The sequence below is a fragment of the Dreissena polymorpha genome, chromosome 2, assembly GCF_020536995.1.
Source record: "Dreissena polymorpha isolate Duluth1 chromosome 2, UMN_Dpol_1.0, whole genome shotgun sequence".
Taxonomy (NCBI): Eukaryota; Metazoa; Mollusca; class Bivalvia; order Myida; family Dreissenidae; genus Dreissena; species Dreissena polymorpha.
The window spans coordinates 91055408-91074720 of NC_068356.1; the positions used below are offsets into that span (position 1 = coordinate 91055408).

The 19313-nt window shown below is 35.2% G+C and overlaps 1 protein-coding gene across 1 annotated transcript in view; it reads left to right on the forward strand.

Annotated features, from left to right (window-relative positions):
* Window positions 1–15299, forward strand: part of LOC127869898 (glutamate receptor ionotropic, NMDA 2B-like) — a 147405-nt gene extending 132106 nt beyond the window's left edge. Inside the window, exons 4-16 of the mRNA XM_052412556.1 lie at window positions 676–785; window positions 1351–1537; window positions 1833–1980; window positions 2385–2614; window positions 2905–3055; window positions 3284–3467; window positions 5334–5459; window positions 6391–6611; window positions 7168–7328; window positions 12685–12866; window positions 13595–13833; window positions 14281–14444; window positions 14957–15299. Coding sequence (XP_052268516.1) covers window positions 676–785; window positions 1351–1537; window positions 1833–1980; window positions 2385–2614; window positions 2905–3055; window positions 3284–3467; window positions 5334–5459; window positions 6391–6611; window positions 7168–7328; window positions 12685–12866; window positions 13595–13833; window positions 14281–14444; window positions 14957–15299 — 2446 coding nt within the window. The remainder of the gene's footprint in view (window positions 1–675; window positions 786–1350; window positions 1538–1832; window positions 1981–2384; window positions 2615–2904; window positions 3056–3283; window positions 3468–5333; window positions 5460–6390; window positions 6612–7167; window positions 7329–12684; window positions 12867–13594; window positions 13834–14280; window positions 14445–14956) is intronic.
* The last annotated feature ends 4014 nt before the right edge of the window (window positions 15300–19313 follow it).

Consider the following 19313-nt stretch of genomic DNA (forward strand, 5'->3'; position numbering starts at 1 on the left):
TACGCGGACAAACTAACATAAAATATACAACAAAACAGAGAAGTACCAATTACATAGCCTTAGACATCTTGCAAAATGTGTTTTAATAATTTTTGTTGTAATGATATGAGGTTAAATCTTATTTACACTTATATGTTTCATGAGTATTGCTGGGCCAAGTGTGACATTGAGCGCTCTGAAACCAGTTTACCCCCCCCCCCCCCAAAGTTCTTTTCATTGACCGTTCCTAGACGGGTGACCCGAGCTTTATTCTTCTATGTGTGTATGCTCTTTCGTATTGTGCTTTTCGTACTGTTTTGGCGATTGGTCACTTTCCTTAAATAAAGGGGCAACATAGTGTATATAATAAGAATGCAATACTTCTCCAGCAGCTAGAGTTCCACTTTTTTATTTTGGACCTTGTTTCTTCTTGTCAGTTTTTTGCTGTTGTTTAATTGGTTCGGAGCAACGTCACACACATACAAACTATTACCGTCGCCATAAGGAAAGTGTTGAAGAATAAATGGACAAGTGCTATACATTAAGCTTTCCGAGGTCAAGGATTGGATGAACCTGTTAAGCGCTGAAGGCCAAAAAATGGCAAAGATTGTGATCAAAAATGATATTTTGTTTAAAAAGCCATGTATATGTAGATGTAATCTGTTTAACTAAACCTATTGGTATACCGTTCAATAGGTCAGAAGAAGCTTTGGACATCATGGACGTTGCCAAGGAGATGGGACTGACCGGTCAGAACTATATGTGGCTGCTGACGTCCGCCAGTATGGGCGAACACATCGGCAGAAGTACCAAATTTCCACTTGGTTTATTGGGTGTGTATTGTATATATTATTCTAAATTGGGTGTAATCATGACATTTGTACTCTCATTTTAAGTGTACGGAAATAATGATGTTCATAAAATACAAATAAAACAATGACTCGTTAGTTGTATCGGAAGTATGTAACTGTAACCTGTTTTTTTAGAGGTTTGACTGTGTTGTATATCAGCTTAGAATTTTTTTTTATATTTAAATTACGTGTTGGAATCACTGAAGTCGACACATTATACATGTACATGTGTACATTATCAGCTTAAAAACTGCATTAAGCCAAAATTTCCATAGACTAAGCCACACTTAGCTGATTGGCATATTTAAATTGAAGCTTGAGCTATCATTTTTCTAAGTAATGTTATGGGTACAGTATAATTATATTCCGGTATTGCTTGGGTTAATAGCATTTAAAAGCTTCGATCAATACATTGTTAATATTTTCACAAAATCATTGACTTATTATTGAGTAACGCACCATAATCAAGACGTCTAGCATAATAATCATTATTCAAATCCCACTTTGGACGCCAACTCAGGTATCCTGTACAACAACTCGCAAGAGGTCATAGAGGCGGCTATAGAGACATCAGTAAAGTTGTGGGCTCTTGGATTGGAGGCATTGGCCAAGCAGGACCTCTTTCTCGACCAGACCCGGATGTACCCTGAAAATACGTGCGCGACTTCCCGGCTTACGTTTTGGAGGGACGGTGATCGTCTATACAGGTAAACAGATATAATAACTACCAAAATCAGATGCGTATCTGTTTTGATTATTGTTTGAACAAACGGGTGGATCTAACATCCAAATGAACATATAATGTTTTATCATTTACATAGCCAGTAGATGTTTAGCAATAGCAGTATAAATAATTGTTTTTGCGTTTAACCATTGATACTAAAGAATATTTGTATAACATACTGAAAACCCCCATATGCGCTTATTTTGAGAAGTTTGTGAATGAATAACAATTTATCTAAATTAAATGACCTGATATCTAACATTATATTTGTCATATAGGGCGATTAAAGGAATAACCTTAGAGAACCCACCCGTGTCATTCACTGATAATGGTATCATCGAGAACGTGGCGTTGAAGATTTATAACAGCCGGCCGCTTTCTAACTCTCACTCTCTGGCAAGATGGGGCTCAAATAAATGGATAGAGGTAACAAACCATAGTCGTTTGGTTAAGTAGTCACATTGCATATCGTATAACCATAAGCCCTTGTGGCAAAGCTAGCTAAAATAAATAATATAGTCATTCGGATGTTTTTTTAATTCTTTAAATATTTAAACAGAAATGCGCACACGTTTTACTTTGTATTCATCAAAACAAATGTACATTTACATTTTAAGGATCAGATGAGTGTGTTCTCACCATATACTAGCCAATAACGTAATCTCAAAATAAGCATTTATGTATTGTAGTATTTGTATGAGGTTGTATATACACCTTTAAGAAGCGCTCTTGGGTTTTTACTAAAAAATATATATCTTCGCAGTATCAATGCCAATGTATGTGTTGACCTTAAATGACTTATCGAGCATTTCTCTCAAATCGATTGGCAGGTTGGCGACATTGTACCAAAAAAGAATGGAGATAAGTCTGAGATGACGCTTGAAATGAACGAAGTGGTGTGGCCAGGGGGAGCAGTGTCACCGCCAAAGGGACGACCGGAAAAGCGCTTCTTTCGGATTGTGACTTTAAAAGAGGAGCCTTACATAATGTACGTTCCACCTGACGCGGAGACTGGCAAGTGTACCGGTTATTCAGTACCCTGTAAATTGAACCAGAAAAAGCCGGATGATCCAGAACAATAGTAAGACATGTTTTGGTTCTATATTTGACTTTTAATATCACTGATTAAACCAACACCAACACACATTACATGTATTTGTATTTGATACTTATGGGCACATATTTTATTTCTTTTTATTAGGTTGTAATAATGAAATTACTATGAAATAACACTATGTTGAATTAAACTAATAACATACAGCAGCTTAAAAAGTTATTTAATGCCATGCAAACAGCGTCATTGTTGCATGTATTTGGATTCACAGTCATTGCATTTGGGTATTTTAACAGCATGAATGCTACAATAGACGAGAAGGATGGTATGGTTAACTATTGCTGTACGGGGCTGTGTGTTGACCTGCTCAAGGTGTTTAGTGAAAAGCTCATGTTTGACTATGAACTGTACGAGGTCAGGGACGGCTTATGGGGAATAAAAAACGAGGTAAGTACTCATACGTTTTGTATTAGGTTAACACGAGGTCTGCGATAATCTTTGTGACCCATATGAAAGACATATGCTTTATATGAAACAAATAATGCAGAAGCCATTATTTAGCAAAATGTATATCCAGGTAATCACGGTTATCACCCAACACACATTAAAATATATGAATAATGTTTATAAACATACCATTATTAATTAAATGTAAACCATGTATTATGAATGCAGAAAGGCGATTGGAATGGGCTCGTTAAAGAGATGCAAGAGAAAAAGGCGGACATGGTTATAACCTCCATCAAGATAACTCACCAGCGCTCCACCGCGATGGATTTCTCCACGCCCTTTCTGGAGACCGGTATCACAATTTTGGTCGCCCTGCGCAAAGGAGCAATATCCGCAACTGCTTTTCTCGGTAACTTTTATTTTAGTTATTTTTATAGTTGTGTATCTGAAGGATTACTATTATTGCCGTGTGTATAATTTTTTTGGTGTGCCATACAATTCGTATTGCGTTATATTGACCGATTAATCTGACTCATTCAGTGTTACATTTATTAATATTTAAATTATATATATATTTACATAATTTTTTTTCTCACAGATGTCTCTTCTTAATGACCGCTCATATGTATAGTGTTAATATTTATTGTCAAATGATGCTTAAATTGTACAATATTTTGAGTTAGGTTGAGTGTTAAAGTTATTTTATCCCCGCTAAATTCCTTAGTTTCCAATATTCCATCATGTTTAGTGAACAAACTCACACGAGTCGGTGCTTTTTAACAAGAACGTAATGTTCGCGGCAATTAGCGCTCCAACAATGAGGCAATACATTATATTCTAACCAGAATTATAAAGCGGCGTTGCTTCGATTTCAATTCCAAAAAACGTGCTAACACAAATTTTCTTAATCGAAACCATTAATAAATATGTTATTTCGTATTCTTCCAGAAAAGGTTAGCAAATATCAAAAAGGCTTAAAAATAATGAATAATATATTTAGCTTAAACTTTCTATGTTAAATTGGTACTTTGATGTGTGGTAATGTAGAATTTTTTAGATGAAGCATTATGCTTTGTGAAGCTTAATGTTTGGTGGCATGTTTAAGACTTGAACAATATTTGTTGTAACACTAATTTCAAGATTAGCAGTTATTAAAAATATTATTATTTATCTGTAACATATGTACATATCTTAATTTGAAGCAAACCTTGATTGGTCGATGCATTTATAAATTTATTTAATTCTGTTTGGAACGTTTGTGTACCCTGTTTACAACTTTACTATAACAGAGCTATAAGGTTTATGATACTTTTTATAAGTTTTACTTTTTTCTGTTTTGAATTGTTATTATAATTGGATTGTCCATCAAGTTAGGTAGAAGCTTCAGATAGATAAAATTGTTAATACGTCTTACTTATTTCTTTTTGGCATTTTTGTGACAGTTATATTTTACATTTCCAATTGCAGAGCCATTCGATATGTCAACATGGTTCTTGGTGATGTTCTTTTCTATCCCTGTCGTTTCCTCCTTTATGTTTATTTCTGAGTGGTACAGCCCCCGTGGCATAATTAAACTTCTGAGTCACGAACCCAGAGGTAGTGTAATTTCTTGCATCATCTGTTATTTATGTTGGTATGCATTATTCAATTATCGGTTTGTGTAGTATCATTTAAGTTGCGGCATGTTTCCTTAATTCACTCAGTTATTCAGTGGTTTGCTTCAAAGTTCGTCGTTTCTTTCATCGTGACTTATATTAATATTTGTATCATTATGTTATGCATGCCTTAGGAAAGATAACATATCCTTATTTTTGTATTTCATTCCATTTAAATTGCATGATTTCGAAGGGTAGTTTTGAGGGAACATGCAACGTTGTCATTGCATCGATGTTTTCGTTTGCATACAGTGTTTATTCTCTGCACTCTGCGTAAAACCATTAATAATCACGAATTTCATAAACGGCTTCCTTACTTGTTTAATCTTTTAGCAAAACATTTATCAGCCCCTCCTTTTTCCTGTGACCTTCTATTACCCTATGTTTTATTTATCGTCATGGATCATGTGACTCGATCAAATATCAATCTCAGCATAGGCGGTGTTTGAAAAAAAAGTAAAACAGTTATTGTAAAGATGTCATCCTGCAGTGAGGACACACGAACCAAAATATCTTCTCTGTCTCCTTATTTTATCCCGTCAAACAGGGCGTCGAGACCGATCCAGCCTTAAATATGTATAACATTATACGATGTTTGCACCTACTTTTCGGTCTTTCAGAACCGTATGATTTTCCCTCCTGGTGCCTCATTCTTGTGTTTAGCGTCCACGCGTCTGGCTCTTCAATCTTTATATTTGAATGGCTAAGTCCGAGTGGCCTGGACAGGGGGAGGCGCTCTTTGCGAGGTAACTGCATGAGGTAATTTAAGGTACTCTATGTTCAACCTTTGGAATCTTCAGAAAAGTATTTAAATGGCCCGAACTACTAAGCAGCATTTCAGCTTTATTGAAAACAAATCTCGACAAAATCGAGTATTTCAATCGCCTTTGGATACACGGTTTTCATGTCATGTTTATTTAAAATCGCTATCACTAAAGTTGAAGTGTTTTTATAAGACGTATATAATGAATTATATTGGGTGATAATTACGTGATTACGCAGACCGGTTGATAAAATTGTCATTTGGTGTACAAATATTTTGTAAATCTACTATATATTAAGAAATACGCTTACAGTTGCCAATTACATGTCCATAGAAATGTTTGCCCGATGTATTTCTAGTATATGTATTTTGTTTTATTTGAAATGGTATTGAATGCGTATTGTTTTTTTACTAAAACTCAACATAAACAAACAGTCGCTAATTGCATGCTCATAAAATATAATTATTTGATATTTGTGTACATACATGTGTTTGTTTCTTACATCGTACGCAATCTTAACTGTTTTAATGACAGCTATATATGCATTTATAATATAACAGCTATGTAGGTATTAAATATATGTGTATATATGTTGTTTAAGACATATATCATTTTACTTTAAAACCTTATTGCATGTTTTATTGTCGTCGCCATTTAATGTTTGGTAAATTAATAGTAAAATATGCATGCTAGTTTGTAAAGCATATTTTCTTAGAGAGAATAAAAATATACGATATTCTTACAACCACACTGATTCTTTCAGTAGACGATTTACGACACAGTCAGTAAATATTAAGTTTGTTTTATACTTGCAAGTATATCTTTAAAATAAAAAATAAATGAATCCGATGTTTAAGCTTATATTCAACTTATCATAAAGTAATAACAGTCATCATGCCTTATATATTTGCAGAACATAAATTCTCATTATTTCGTTCCTTCTGGCTTATCTGGGCCATGCTGTTTGGAGCGTCCGTCTCCACGGATAACCCGAGGGGAATGTCGAGCAGATTTCTGGCAAATGTCTGGGCTCTTTTTGCCCTAGTCTTTCTTGCGAGTTACACTGCAAATTTGGCTGCCTTCATGATCACAATTGACGAATATTACGACCTAAGTGGGATCCAGGACTGGCGTGTATGTATTATATTGACTACGGTTGCGCTATCGAGCGCTGCAACGAATGAGGATTTATCAGGGTATTATGTAATAATTTAAACGCCAAACCTGACTGTTAATGCAAGGAATGTGATAATTATAATATTTTATATGTCATTATGACATGTATTGCCATCTAATGAAATATGTGTAAAGCAGATCGACTTTTGTACATGTTTACCACAAATGCAATGCAAATGCGGGGTCATAATAAAAATGTTATATAAATCTTGATGATTCATTATAAAAATAATTATATTGCACTATTTTGTACCGAGCTTATTTTTTTAAGACATGCTAAATTGACTAGAAGGAATGTTGCTCAGTTTAGGCAAAATATATACATTATTATATAATTATGGTAAATGAAATTACATTTTTTTAACTTCTACTACATTTCAAGTGTTATTTATTTATGATAGCCACAACAGTGAAAAGCTCTTACTATGATTTACCAAATTAAAGAATAGCATATATACCATTGAAAACCTTACACTCTAAAACTTATTTGTGTATACACTCATTATTTGTTCAGTTGGCGAACCCGACTGCCGTTACGCCGCATTTTAAGTTTGCAACGCTACCCGGAGGGAGTACGGAGGACAACATACGCATGAAGTACCCGCGGATGCATCGCTATATGCAGAAGTACAACAAGACGTCTGTTGACGCCGGAATCCGCGCTCTTTTAGCAGGGTATGTGTTCAACACTCGTAATGCAGATGGGGTATTATATATATATATATATATATATATATTGAGCCGTTCCACGACAAAACCTTCATTAATGACAAAAAAAATCAATTTTAAGTTTTTTTCAGTGTCATATTGTACGTTAATCCACGAATCCAATGATGTATAAATTACATGTGTACGCCACTATTTAGCGTTGCTATGACAACATTATATACGCAAACTGTCACGCAAAAAAGCTTCCTCTGGTAGGTCCGTTGCTTTCTTCGCGAAAACCGTGCCGGGCCTCGATGAGTCGAACCTGAAGTACTGGTACTTCCTGTAACACATTAGCCAGAAACGAATCTGTAGACATGTCTTTTAGCTTTGTTTTTCTTAAAAGTATGTGTTTTATTATTAAGTATAATAATTAAATACTGAGTATCTAATAATTATTTACAATTAATAAATACACATAAACATGCTGAATTTCAAGTGAGTTCTTACACACTTATAAACATTTTAATATATTGATGACTCGCATCATACAAATATGTGTGGGGAACATGTGTGCATTTATAAATATTTGTGTCAGTGTGTATTTTTATACTTGCGAAAAATGTGTAGCTTATAAAAAAGTTGGAAACACTACCTTATCCCGGGTATTGCTTTAAAAGATGTAGACAAAAAAGTATTCCAGTCACGCCAGCGCCAGGTCGGATATCGGACAGCCTCGTTTGCAGTAGACGACTTGTTGACAATATCCTCTAGCTGCTGAATGGTGTCACAGTCCGAGCGTCTGAAGCGCATGTTCAATAAAATAAGTAAAACAAACCATGTATAACATGTTTTAAGCACTAACATGTAATGATACCATTTACCGTGTAACTTATTCTGATATCATCAATAATACTACTTATTATCATCTTGTATATTTATGTTGCAAATAAAACTTGTAAAACTATTAATGTTTTTTTCTAATAGTAACATATTTAAGTACTCGTTATTGATATAATACATGTTAACTTATAACAACGATAAGGTTTATTACCTGTACAGCTTTTTAATATGGGCGAACCCACTATCCACCAAACACCGTGAATGACCCGGAACCTGCATCATATATTCGATTGAAGTGTGGCGCCGTGCCAGGACTCGGCATGCGAAGTACCCAATCACAAACTGTTTTTTTGTTTTGACCTGAAAGCAACAACAATAACTTTGATCAAGAGATCAAGATCATATTCATCAGTCATCGTTTACTTAATGGTCATCGTCATCAGCATCATCAACACCATTATTAACATCATCATCTTCTTTACCACCATCGTTGTCGTCGTCGTCTAACCTGCACACTTCCATCATAATTCATTTTAAAATCACTGTTATATGTTATGATCATTCATTATTCGCGTTATTATTATCACGATAAATATAACCAATAAAATATTCCAATATTATCGTTATATTATGATTTAAACGGCTTTTACGCAATATGAAATTATAATGATCCCAATAAAAATTTAACTCACCCGAACAATTTTCGGCGTGTATTGTGCACGAGAGATCTGCGCATCCATGGGTGTTGAGCACGTAGTCTATCATCGAGATGACAGCGTTTGGTCCCTGTGCATTAGCTCCATCTGCACCGATGCTCTCATTTTCGTCGATGAGAAAATTCAATTGACGTGATTGTCCATCAATTCTCATTCCAAAAATGTGGACTTTTCTTAAGGATGCGAAATATAATGGCCCCATCTGTCGTGCATGGTGCGGTATGCCTACACTTTTAGCGAAATCAAATGTGAAGTGGTTTGATCGTTCAGCTGTACATAGATGTGACGTTTCTTTTGCCTTTTTAATGAGACTGTTGTAAAGATCTCTTTCTTTTTGTGCCCAAACAATATGACTACGCATTTCTTCAGTGGAAGCTTGTTTGTCCTCTTCCGATACCGAATCCATAATTTTTTTTCGCAGCTTCTCACAGGTCGCGCACACATCGTCTCTAGGGGATGTAACCTTTATATGTGGGATGCAGGCACTCCATATTGACTGAAAGGAGCTTTTTTCGACGAAACGCACGCCAGCCTCTTGACAGCTTGCTTTGTACAGTTTATGAATGTTCATTTTCGTTGTACCGCTGTGTAGGTATATCGGTGCCGTATCGTCTCTCCCACGCGGAGCTGCAGGTTGGGGAATTCCGAATTCTTCCGCATAGTTGCAGATGAATTGAACCACACGCTCGACATCTGTGAAGACCAGAGCATGTTTTGGTGTCCTTCCTGTATATCCATGCCGGCGTGGGGCCGGACCGGTCTTGTTCAATGACTGCCTTACTGATTTTAATGCACAGCGTCTTATGTCAAATAACAATCTGAACGTGTATGCACATATTTCCTGACCGCGGAATGTGTATTTGCCACGAATTCGCATTCTCTTTTTCCCACGCTTTGTAGAGTCATTTGTGGGACCTTTGGACAAACAGCCTTTAATATACATTTCATTTCCTTCCCTCGTCATTTCGCGCGTATCAAGGATGTGCGTTCTGATTTGGGAGGCATCAAATTTCTCGTGGCATTTCTTAGCACACCCACAGCCAGATTCGTGGAAACATCGAATGCTATCATCCTGTGAAAACGCATCACCGTCATCACTTCGATCATCGTCAGTGGAGTCACTGCTTGATTCTGCAGGCTGCCCAGAAACGAAGGACCCAATGCGGTTTTCCATGACGGCGCTACATGCACCGTCTACCTGGTAATTGTCGTCATCGGATGACAGTTCTTGAGACTGTGCAGGCGTACATAATGGGATTCTGTCAAAATGCTCAGAAAATAGACTTTCGAGCTCCTGAAAACAATTACAACGTATCGATTCTATAATGTGCATGAAATATAAAAATAAAATAAATCGTTTCAATTTACAATTCATTTAAATACTTGTTTCATTTAATATTTTGACCTAAACTAATTATCTAAAAAAAATAAAAACAGACTGGAATCGAACTCTAGTGATCAGCGTGGTGCGATTTTGGCTTACCATCTGAGCTATTGATGCTGCCGTTTTATGCGCCTCACACAATAAGATAAAGAAATGAAGTAGAATCATTTTACTACAAATAATATATTTCAAACCTCTGTCGTTCTTTTTACAAAAAACAAATAATATGTAATTTATGATAAATTTTAAAGAAAACATTTAATACAGCAAACATATCGAAAAGGACATTTCAACATACAACAGTCAACTTTGCAATTGTTTCAAGCAGTTCAACGCGAGACGAAGATTGATTTGCTTCTTTCAGATATATATAAATAAGTTCAATAACAATTGAATTGTGGTTAAATTATTGCACATTAAACATGTCAACGCTGTTTATTATTTTTGAGACCTTGTTTTGTAAAGAATTCATCACATAAATTGCGATCCGATTTAAACCTATGTTTTGCATACAAATGGGCGCTATTGTTATGATCGTCACTTTGTCACGCCGAATTTTGCATCAATATCGGTGTTTATAAAAATAGATCTATATAAAATAAAATTATTTAATAAGTTCATAAATTTACCTCTATCTCCAACTCCATTTCTATCCAACAGAACAAAAATAACACAAAAAACCACTCCGTTCATCAGAAATATAATTTAAGCTCCGCGTAAATGCACTGTGTAAACTCGCATGTGACGACGTCATAATAAGTGGGATTTTCCCAACGTCATCACTGATGTCACTAATGCAGGTTTTGTCGTGGAACGGCTCATATATATATATATATATATATATATATATATATATATATATATATATATATATATATATATAGTTATATAAGTAAAATGTAATAATCCAGATTGTGAATATTATATAATAAAAGTAAAAACACGTGTCTGGGATTTTAAATATATATTGATTCCAGACACGTGTTTTTACTTGTATTATATATATATATATATATATATATATATATATATATATATATATATATATATATATATATATATATATATATATATATATATATATATATATATATATATATATATATATATGTATATATATATATAGAGAGAGAGAGAGAAAAACGTTGAGAACATCGCGCATAGCTGATGAATATCACGTAAGTCAATAGTTCATTTAACATTGCGAAAATTATCGGAAAATTTATTCCATACAATTGTCATAGTAGCCTGTCTGGGGATTGTATGTAAAGTTTGGTTAAATTTTAATTAATTTGAAATATAATATGTGTGCATGGCATGCCATTGGTCGGGAATGTATACCATTAAAAAATAAAAGTATTTCAAGTGTTAAGTAGTAATTTTTTTAAATAAGCTTCAAGTCACAAACACGTGTTGTTGTTGTTGTTGTTGTTGTATTAACAAATTGAAATTGTTAGAATAACAACATGTACCACATTACTTATCAATGCTTTAGGTGTACATTAGTCGGCTTGGACCAAATAACTATCGCATAATGTCTTGAATATGGTTTTAACCCACCAGACAATTGAGCTTGTCATTTTGGTACAAACGTTATTTTGAATTCCAGAATAGTATTGATCAGATCATGTGCTTAGCACTAAGTTAAAAGCCAATGAGATTTCAATGCCATCTCTCCAAACAATAAATTTCGTTTACATTTAAAAGAAGAGAAGACAATACGTTATACCTATGACTTCTCCCTTTCAGAAAACTTTTCCCGCGTAGATCTCTAACAGGTTCCCATTTTTAGGAGCATATAGAAGATCTATGTGTACACCTTAATAACGAAAATACATCTGCGTTTTAAATTTATGAAACCGTGTCCTTCTGTTGTTGCTATTGTTTTATGGGTTAAGCTTTACCTTGTTTTTTCTCGCGTCAATACGACTGTAACCATGGCCGTTATAATAGCTATATCTGTCGGTAGGGCCAATAGCATGCCAGTAAAAAATGAAAATCCACGGAAAATATTCAGTCAAAATAGCGCTGGGCTGTTGATTTCCTAATCCGATTGGCATTCCTCTTTGGGAACAAATACAGTTTTCACACTTCGAACACATAATGCAAATGAGCATACAATAACAACATTTAATGCATATAATATGTTTTTATGGTCGGTGTATTGCTGCAAACTTAATTGTTCATTTAAATTGGGAAACATATTTGTACTCGCGCAAGAGTTCGTCAACATATTTTAATGTGGGAACTTTGTCTATCTTATATATCGGAAGCAAACCTGTCCTCCATATCAAATTATGTTGCCAGTATAATGTTGATAAAGCGTTAATAATCATGGGCACACATCAGTGTATTTTAATTTATTAATTCCTATTCAGAAAATGGAAAGAAGAGGAAACAGTTAAAATATTGTTTTCATGTGATCTTTATTTTAAAACAGAGAAATCCACGCGTTCATTTATGATGCTACGGTACTGGAATACAAATCCGGAAGGGCCAAAGAATGCGATCTCCTCACTGTCGGCAAGTGGTACGCCATGACAGGGTATGGCGTAGGTTTTCCCAAGGGCTCTCTTGTAGTCGGAGAAATTGACAAGATCATTTTGGATCTTCAGAGAAACGGTATGAACACGTATTAGGATTGTTGACGTTGAAACGCCATAATGACACATCTTCGCGAAATGCTTTCTATGCAATCAGATCCCGGTTTAATGGAAGTAAATAATGTCTTTGGCATTAACTTGGAATGAACGCAAGGGAGGTGTGGTCCTGTCTGTCAATAGTAAAAATGCATATTTTTTGGCAAAGCAATTACATTAAATAATTCAATATTTAAAATTATTTTATACTTTATTTTTTTATGTAATTTAAGTTTTATTTATGTTGCTTTTTAATCACTTTAGTCTTTGAAAATCAAAAAGATAAATGTTATTGTTTGTGAAAGAATATCCACTCATAATCCACATGCCTCAACCTGCATCCAACTGGTCATGGTTGATTACTCGATTCGGTTTCATATTATTGTAGTATCACTTGTAAACAAGTGTCCGTTTGAACTACCATAATTAGTGTTTGTGTTAACCCATTTATGCCTAGTGTCTAGAAAAAAGGCATTGGCAAACAGCGTAGGCCCAGATGAGACGCCGCATAATGCGGCGTCTCATCAGGGTATGCGCTGTTTGCCTAAAGGAATTTCTGTTAGAAATATTCTAAATATAGAAATAAATATACTAGACATCCCTAATTTTGGAAATAAATTTAGCCAATTCATAAGGATGGGAAAGTCCACTAGGCATAAATGGGTTCATTTGCATTGTTTTGGTATCATAAAAGTCTCCATCTCTGTGTAGGTGAACTGGATCGTCTACAGAAGTTCTGGCTGGCGGGAGCCTGTCATTCAAAAAAGGATAAGAAGAACAAAACAAGCAATAAAATTGGCGTACCGAATTTTACCAGTGCATTCATCTTGCTTGCGTCTGGAGTCACATTGGCCACAGTCTTGATGTTGTTGGAGCATGCGTACTTTAAGTTTGGTCGCCGATGTCTCAAGAAATATGACAAAACAGGCTGGTGTGCACTTGTAAGCCTGGTATGTTTATATTTCACATTTTAAAATCTCAGTGCTCGTTTCCCAGGCAAAGTTATATGTATTTTAAAAGCAATGTAGCAATCGTTTTTGTTATTTACACTTGCTTACTTAAGATTACTGTTACACCAGATTAAACACCGCTAGTAATGTATAATGTATTACCTTATCGCCGATCAGATGAAGACTCACTAAATAGAAACTCCATAAGTGAAATATACCCTTCAATTGAAAACAATCTGACACTTATTAGAATTTTTTTCGGTAATACATCATAATGTACACGTTTATAAACGAATTACGCATTGTTCTGTTTACAACATAGTATTAAAAATGAATTTAAGTTACATATTAAAACCTGACACCAGCATGCAAAAGACACAAAATGGCATGATTCCTTAATCAGTATTTCATATATTTACATAAAAATGATTTTCGTTTTGCCTGCAGAGTATGGGTAAATCGCTTACATTTGAGCAGTCTGTGATAGATACAATAGACTTTCATAATCGGCATCGCTGCAAAGACCCGATATGTGAGACGCAACTTTGGAAGGCCAAACACGAGCTGGATCTTGCACTGTTTAGACTACAGCGAATGAAAGATGAATTACTGTACGTTTTATTGATGTCTTTAACATACTGTGCATCAACAATCAGCGTTGACCAAAGCGTTAATTATGTTTTTTCGTAGTGGCGCTATGTTTGTAAATACTCAGTATTGTGAAGGCAATTATTCGCTTGTCTAAACTAAAATATAGTAACATGATTTATCTTTGATAATTATTTAATAATATATACACGTACAATAATAAATTGATTATATCGATGGGTAAATTATTATTCGTGTATTCACGATCTTAAACATGTACAATTTGTTATTTCAGTGCTGTTTCAAGTACAGAAAGCACGTTGGGTTTAGTCGCAACACATCACGAAACCAATCATGTAGAACCAAATGGACGATCAATTGTTCTTAGAAATAATATACAACATGACTCGCAATGTGACACTCCAGACTCGGCTCGAAAAAAATATTCCAATCATGTCAAAAGTGGTCATAACAAAACTTCTGGTAAACATGACAACACAAACCAGGTTTATCCAAGCAAAGTTGTTTCGCTCAGGGATAAAAGTTATTCCGAGGCGGAAAATATCGGTAATTTATCTGATAGTGATAAAAAACGTTTGCATTTCCGTCGCTCACCTAGCTATACAAATGCTATCTCGGTTGAGAGTGACAATCCTGATACCCCTGAGCGGGCGGTGTCAGACGCTACCAGCGCCCCGCCCCCGATCCAAGTAGAGATAAGCCACAAGCGTTTGCCATCGTATTCTCAAGCGGTTGACATGTCACCAGTGATTGATAAACGAGACGTAGATAAAAGTCCTGCTGCGACAAAGTCAAAATACTTTGAAGGAAAATATTATGTTGGAGTAACCAATCAAAACGACGACAGTGAGTTGTGATTTAGTTTTTCTCAAATGGCATTTTGCATCAACATTCATATTCATAATCAATTGTACCGAACATTTCAATTTCAGACCCCTTCTATTTTCGTGTATATTATTGAGAGCGTGATATACAAACTGAAAGCCAATGATTATGTTGCGTGTGTGAAGCTTGAAGGTATTTTACGATAATAGCAAATGCCCAGCCAAAATGACACCCTCAGAAATGGGTTTTTACGCAAGAATGTGTCTAATATCGTGGAGTGTGAAAAGGACTGTAAATGTTTTTATTATTTTACTATTGAATTAACGTGTATGGTGACAAATGTCGGCGTGTTTGTCGGTGTGATAGATATGTTATGCTAAAGATATGTTTACGAGTAAGAATTGGGCAAGTGATAACTATTTAATAACTGAACGAGGCTTTTACAAATCTTCAGCCTGATGGTATGTTTCAAATGTTTCTATGTTTATGTGTTCTGTCCCCACGTGTTGTTAAATGTAAGCATACTCGGCTGATACATGCGATACTCATACTTTTTCAAATGAGGAAATTAAATGAAGTATCAAATGAATGTGTTTTCCTACAATTTACTGCTGATTAAGTATCTTCTTAGTATGCCCCTGTTTGCAATACATCAAACAAGAACAGATGCCACTATTGGTAGTTAATAACTAACGTTGTTTAAGTACGATGTGCAGTGTAAAATGATTTAATCGCACAGTACAGTATATTACTTATATCCACTGCCGCGCCTTGCTCAAGTTGTTATTTCTCTTCGTATTTTGATATGGTACTTTGCATTTGTGTGATTTAAGCGACGATTTCTTCTTCGCATGGTTAAAAACGTATACCTTGAATGTTTATTTATACATTAACATTTAAGAATATATTCAACGTCATATATGAAATATGACAACACGACAGTTTACCATTGATGTTACATTGGTGTTTAGATTGATTTGAACATTGTTTTTCATGGTATGCGTTTATCATTGTGAATAATACATTATCAATATACATATATTAAATGTTTTATATACTTCTTTCGTATCATTTTGCATTCATGACGCACATGCAGTTCATGTACATCATCAACTATGTTCACTTAATATGATTATAATTAATGGTGTATAATTTTGAAAATGTACTGTAAATTATTGTTATAGACGAAGATTACAACTTCAATATGCGGATACTTAAATGTATAATTCTAATTAACATACGTTTTCAGAGTAAGACAACATTTCAATTACAACAAATTGACAAAAAACGTATCGTATCGTATCGATTCGCTATTAACGCTGGTAATTGAGTTGATTTGCCATCTTTGAATTTGACCAATTAAACATTTTAATATATCGAGATTACAATTATTAATTTGAATATATTTAAAACAAATGTACTACTCATAGTGCCTTGTTTATTTGTGTATACTAGTGATATAATTTATATCTAATTGACGAACATATGAAAAGCAAGATAAATGAGTCTGTAATATGAAGGGCTATGAATGAGATGTCCACTATTGGAAAGAGTGAAAATGCGTGACATATAACAAAGTCGCTTCTAGCCGTTTATAAAAAATAAAACGCTTTGATAAAATTTGCCGTAGCTTTCGACCTCTCGGTTTTCTTCAGCGGCATTTATTTGAAATGAAATAAATGTCGCATTAAACTCGAGCTCCGCTATTCTTCTTCTAGAAACACTAGAGTTCCTGGACACGGTGACATCAATACGGAACGGGCGCCTTGAAACCGACATATATACTAAGCCTACCGGTAAACACCTGTACCTACACAGGGATTCTTCGCACCCGGAGTCTAGAAAAAAGCAATACCATATGATCTGGGTGTGCGTGCGAAAAGAATCTGGACGTTGCCTACCGGAAGCACAGACAGGCGGTGAAAACACAGATCGTGAACCGTTGATATGACGGGGCGGTTGTGGAGACCGAATTGATAAAGGTCGACAATAAAAAGAGAGAGGACCTTTTACGCGAAAAGACAAACTCGGAGCATAATACAAGGATTCCGCTCGTGATAACGTTTTCGCGCGCACTACCCAACATCGGCCGTATCATCCGTAGACACCTACACACGCTGCACACGTCTGATAGAATGAAGGAAGTGTTCTCTGAGCCCCAATTAGTAGCCTTCAGAATGGATTGCAACCTGCAAGACAACCTAGTGCACAAAAAACATAATATGATGTTCTTCCGAAAGCCCAATATGAGCGGGCCCTGTGGGGCGCAGAGATGCGCTATTTGCCCGTACATGATGAAGGCGGACTATTTCACAGATCCCAGCGGCAGGAAGTACAGCGGCAGAAACAATGTTGATATTGCAAATCATCCTATATTGTGTACGCGGTCAACTGTCGTCGCTGTCGCAGGTTCGTGTATGTGGGAGAGACCGGCGGAACTCCGTACCAGCGACATCTATTGAATCTGTCGCGTATTCGCTCACAGCACAGTGACTTGGTAGCTGAACATTTCTACACAGACGGACATTCCATGGATGATTTCAAAATAATGGGACTCGAAAAACTCAGCGGGTCGGACGAGTACTGCAAAACCATGGAGCAATTGTGGAAGTCAAAACTAAGGACATACCAACCATATGGCATCAACTTGCAAGAATAAACGTTTATAAAAGTATAAAAATATATATATATATATATATAACGCGCTTGTATAAAATACACATAGTGTTGTGGGTTTTGTTACCATAACATTTCGATAGGCACATTTAAAACCAATTCAAAATTGCATCTATGAAGTTTTTAGCATTGATTGTCAATTCAAAAAGCAGCATATTGTGGAGTTCCATAACAAATCAACAGAATAACTTCGCTTAAACATGTAGCAGACGATTTAACGCACCATCGCATGTGTATACGTGGTTCATTTTGTGCATTTCTGAACAATCCACATAAATATATGCTTAAAATTTGTGTTGCATGTCGCTTATACATACAACTCGATGAGTTCAAAATGAAAACGCTGAAACAGCACAATATGTGGGCGCCATTTACATAATAAATAGCTGGAATCACCAACAAGGGGAAATACGCATGCATATTGTCTTAGTGCATACACGAAATATTTCGCACGAAACACGCGACGTACATATTCATATTTCGTTAAGTCGATCGTATACAAAAAACGCGAAGACGTCATGATGAAAACAAGTCCAATATATCACCGTTATTACAGTAATAAAACAACGTAGCTTATACATTTACCGAGAGGTTGTTGGCTTATCGGTTTGTTCATGAAACATGATGACTGTTGATCGTATTTAAGGGGAACGACGGCTTTTATTAACACATAACTATTATCGGGTTAAACAGATGACAATAACTCTTGCTGATTACATACTTTCTACAATGTAATTGTCTGTATTTAACACAATTTAACATAACAGACAGCTTACACAAAAATGCTTAAGTCATGTATAAAATAACAAGATATGCTTTAATAAACGGCATACATGAGGTGTTTATCACAATGTTTTCAAGTTTTGTAAAAAGTGATTTTATTAAACTGATACTTAAATTATAAAATTGCTTACTTCTATAGACCTTGTCCATAAACTAGTTCCATCTATAATCTCGCACTTATTTCATAAATTAAACTGTACTCGGTTTACTAAATAAAATGCTAGAATAATCTTTTATAAGTGTGTCGATGGCAGCTATATTAATAATATATGATTAAAAATTAAACACCGTTTAAAAAACCTGACAGTGGACAGGCGATATTATTACAGCGTTATTTGAACGCGACTGTCAAGAACAATATCGAGTATCGCTTCGTGTGTCTAGTGTCGTGGTCTGAAATTAGACCGCGATACACGAGATTCGGATAATATGGGTGACATTTGAAAAATAAAATATCATGCGTCGCCTCGACTGTCAAGAAAAAGATCAAGTATCGCTTCGTGTGTCTAGTGTCGCCCTTTGAACTCTGACAGTCGCGGCGATACTTGATATTTTTCTTGACAGTCGCGGCGATACTTGATCTTATT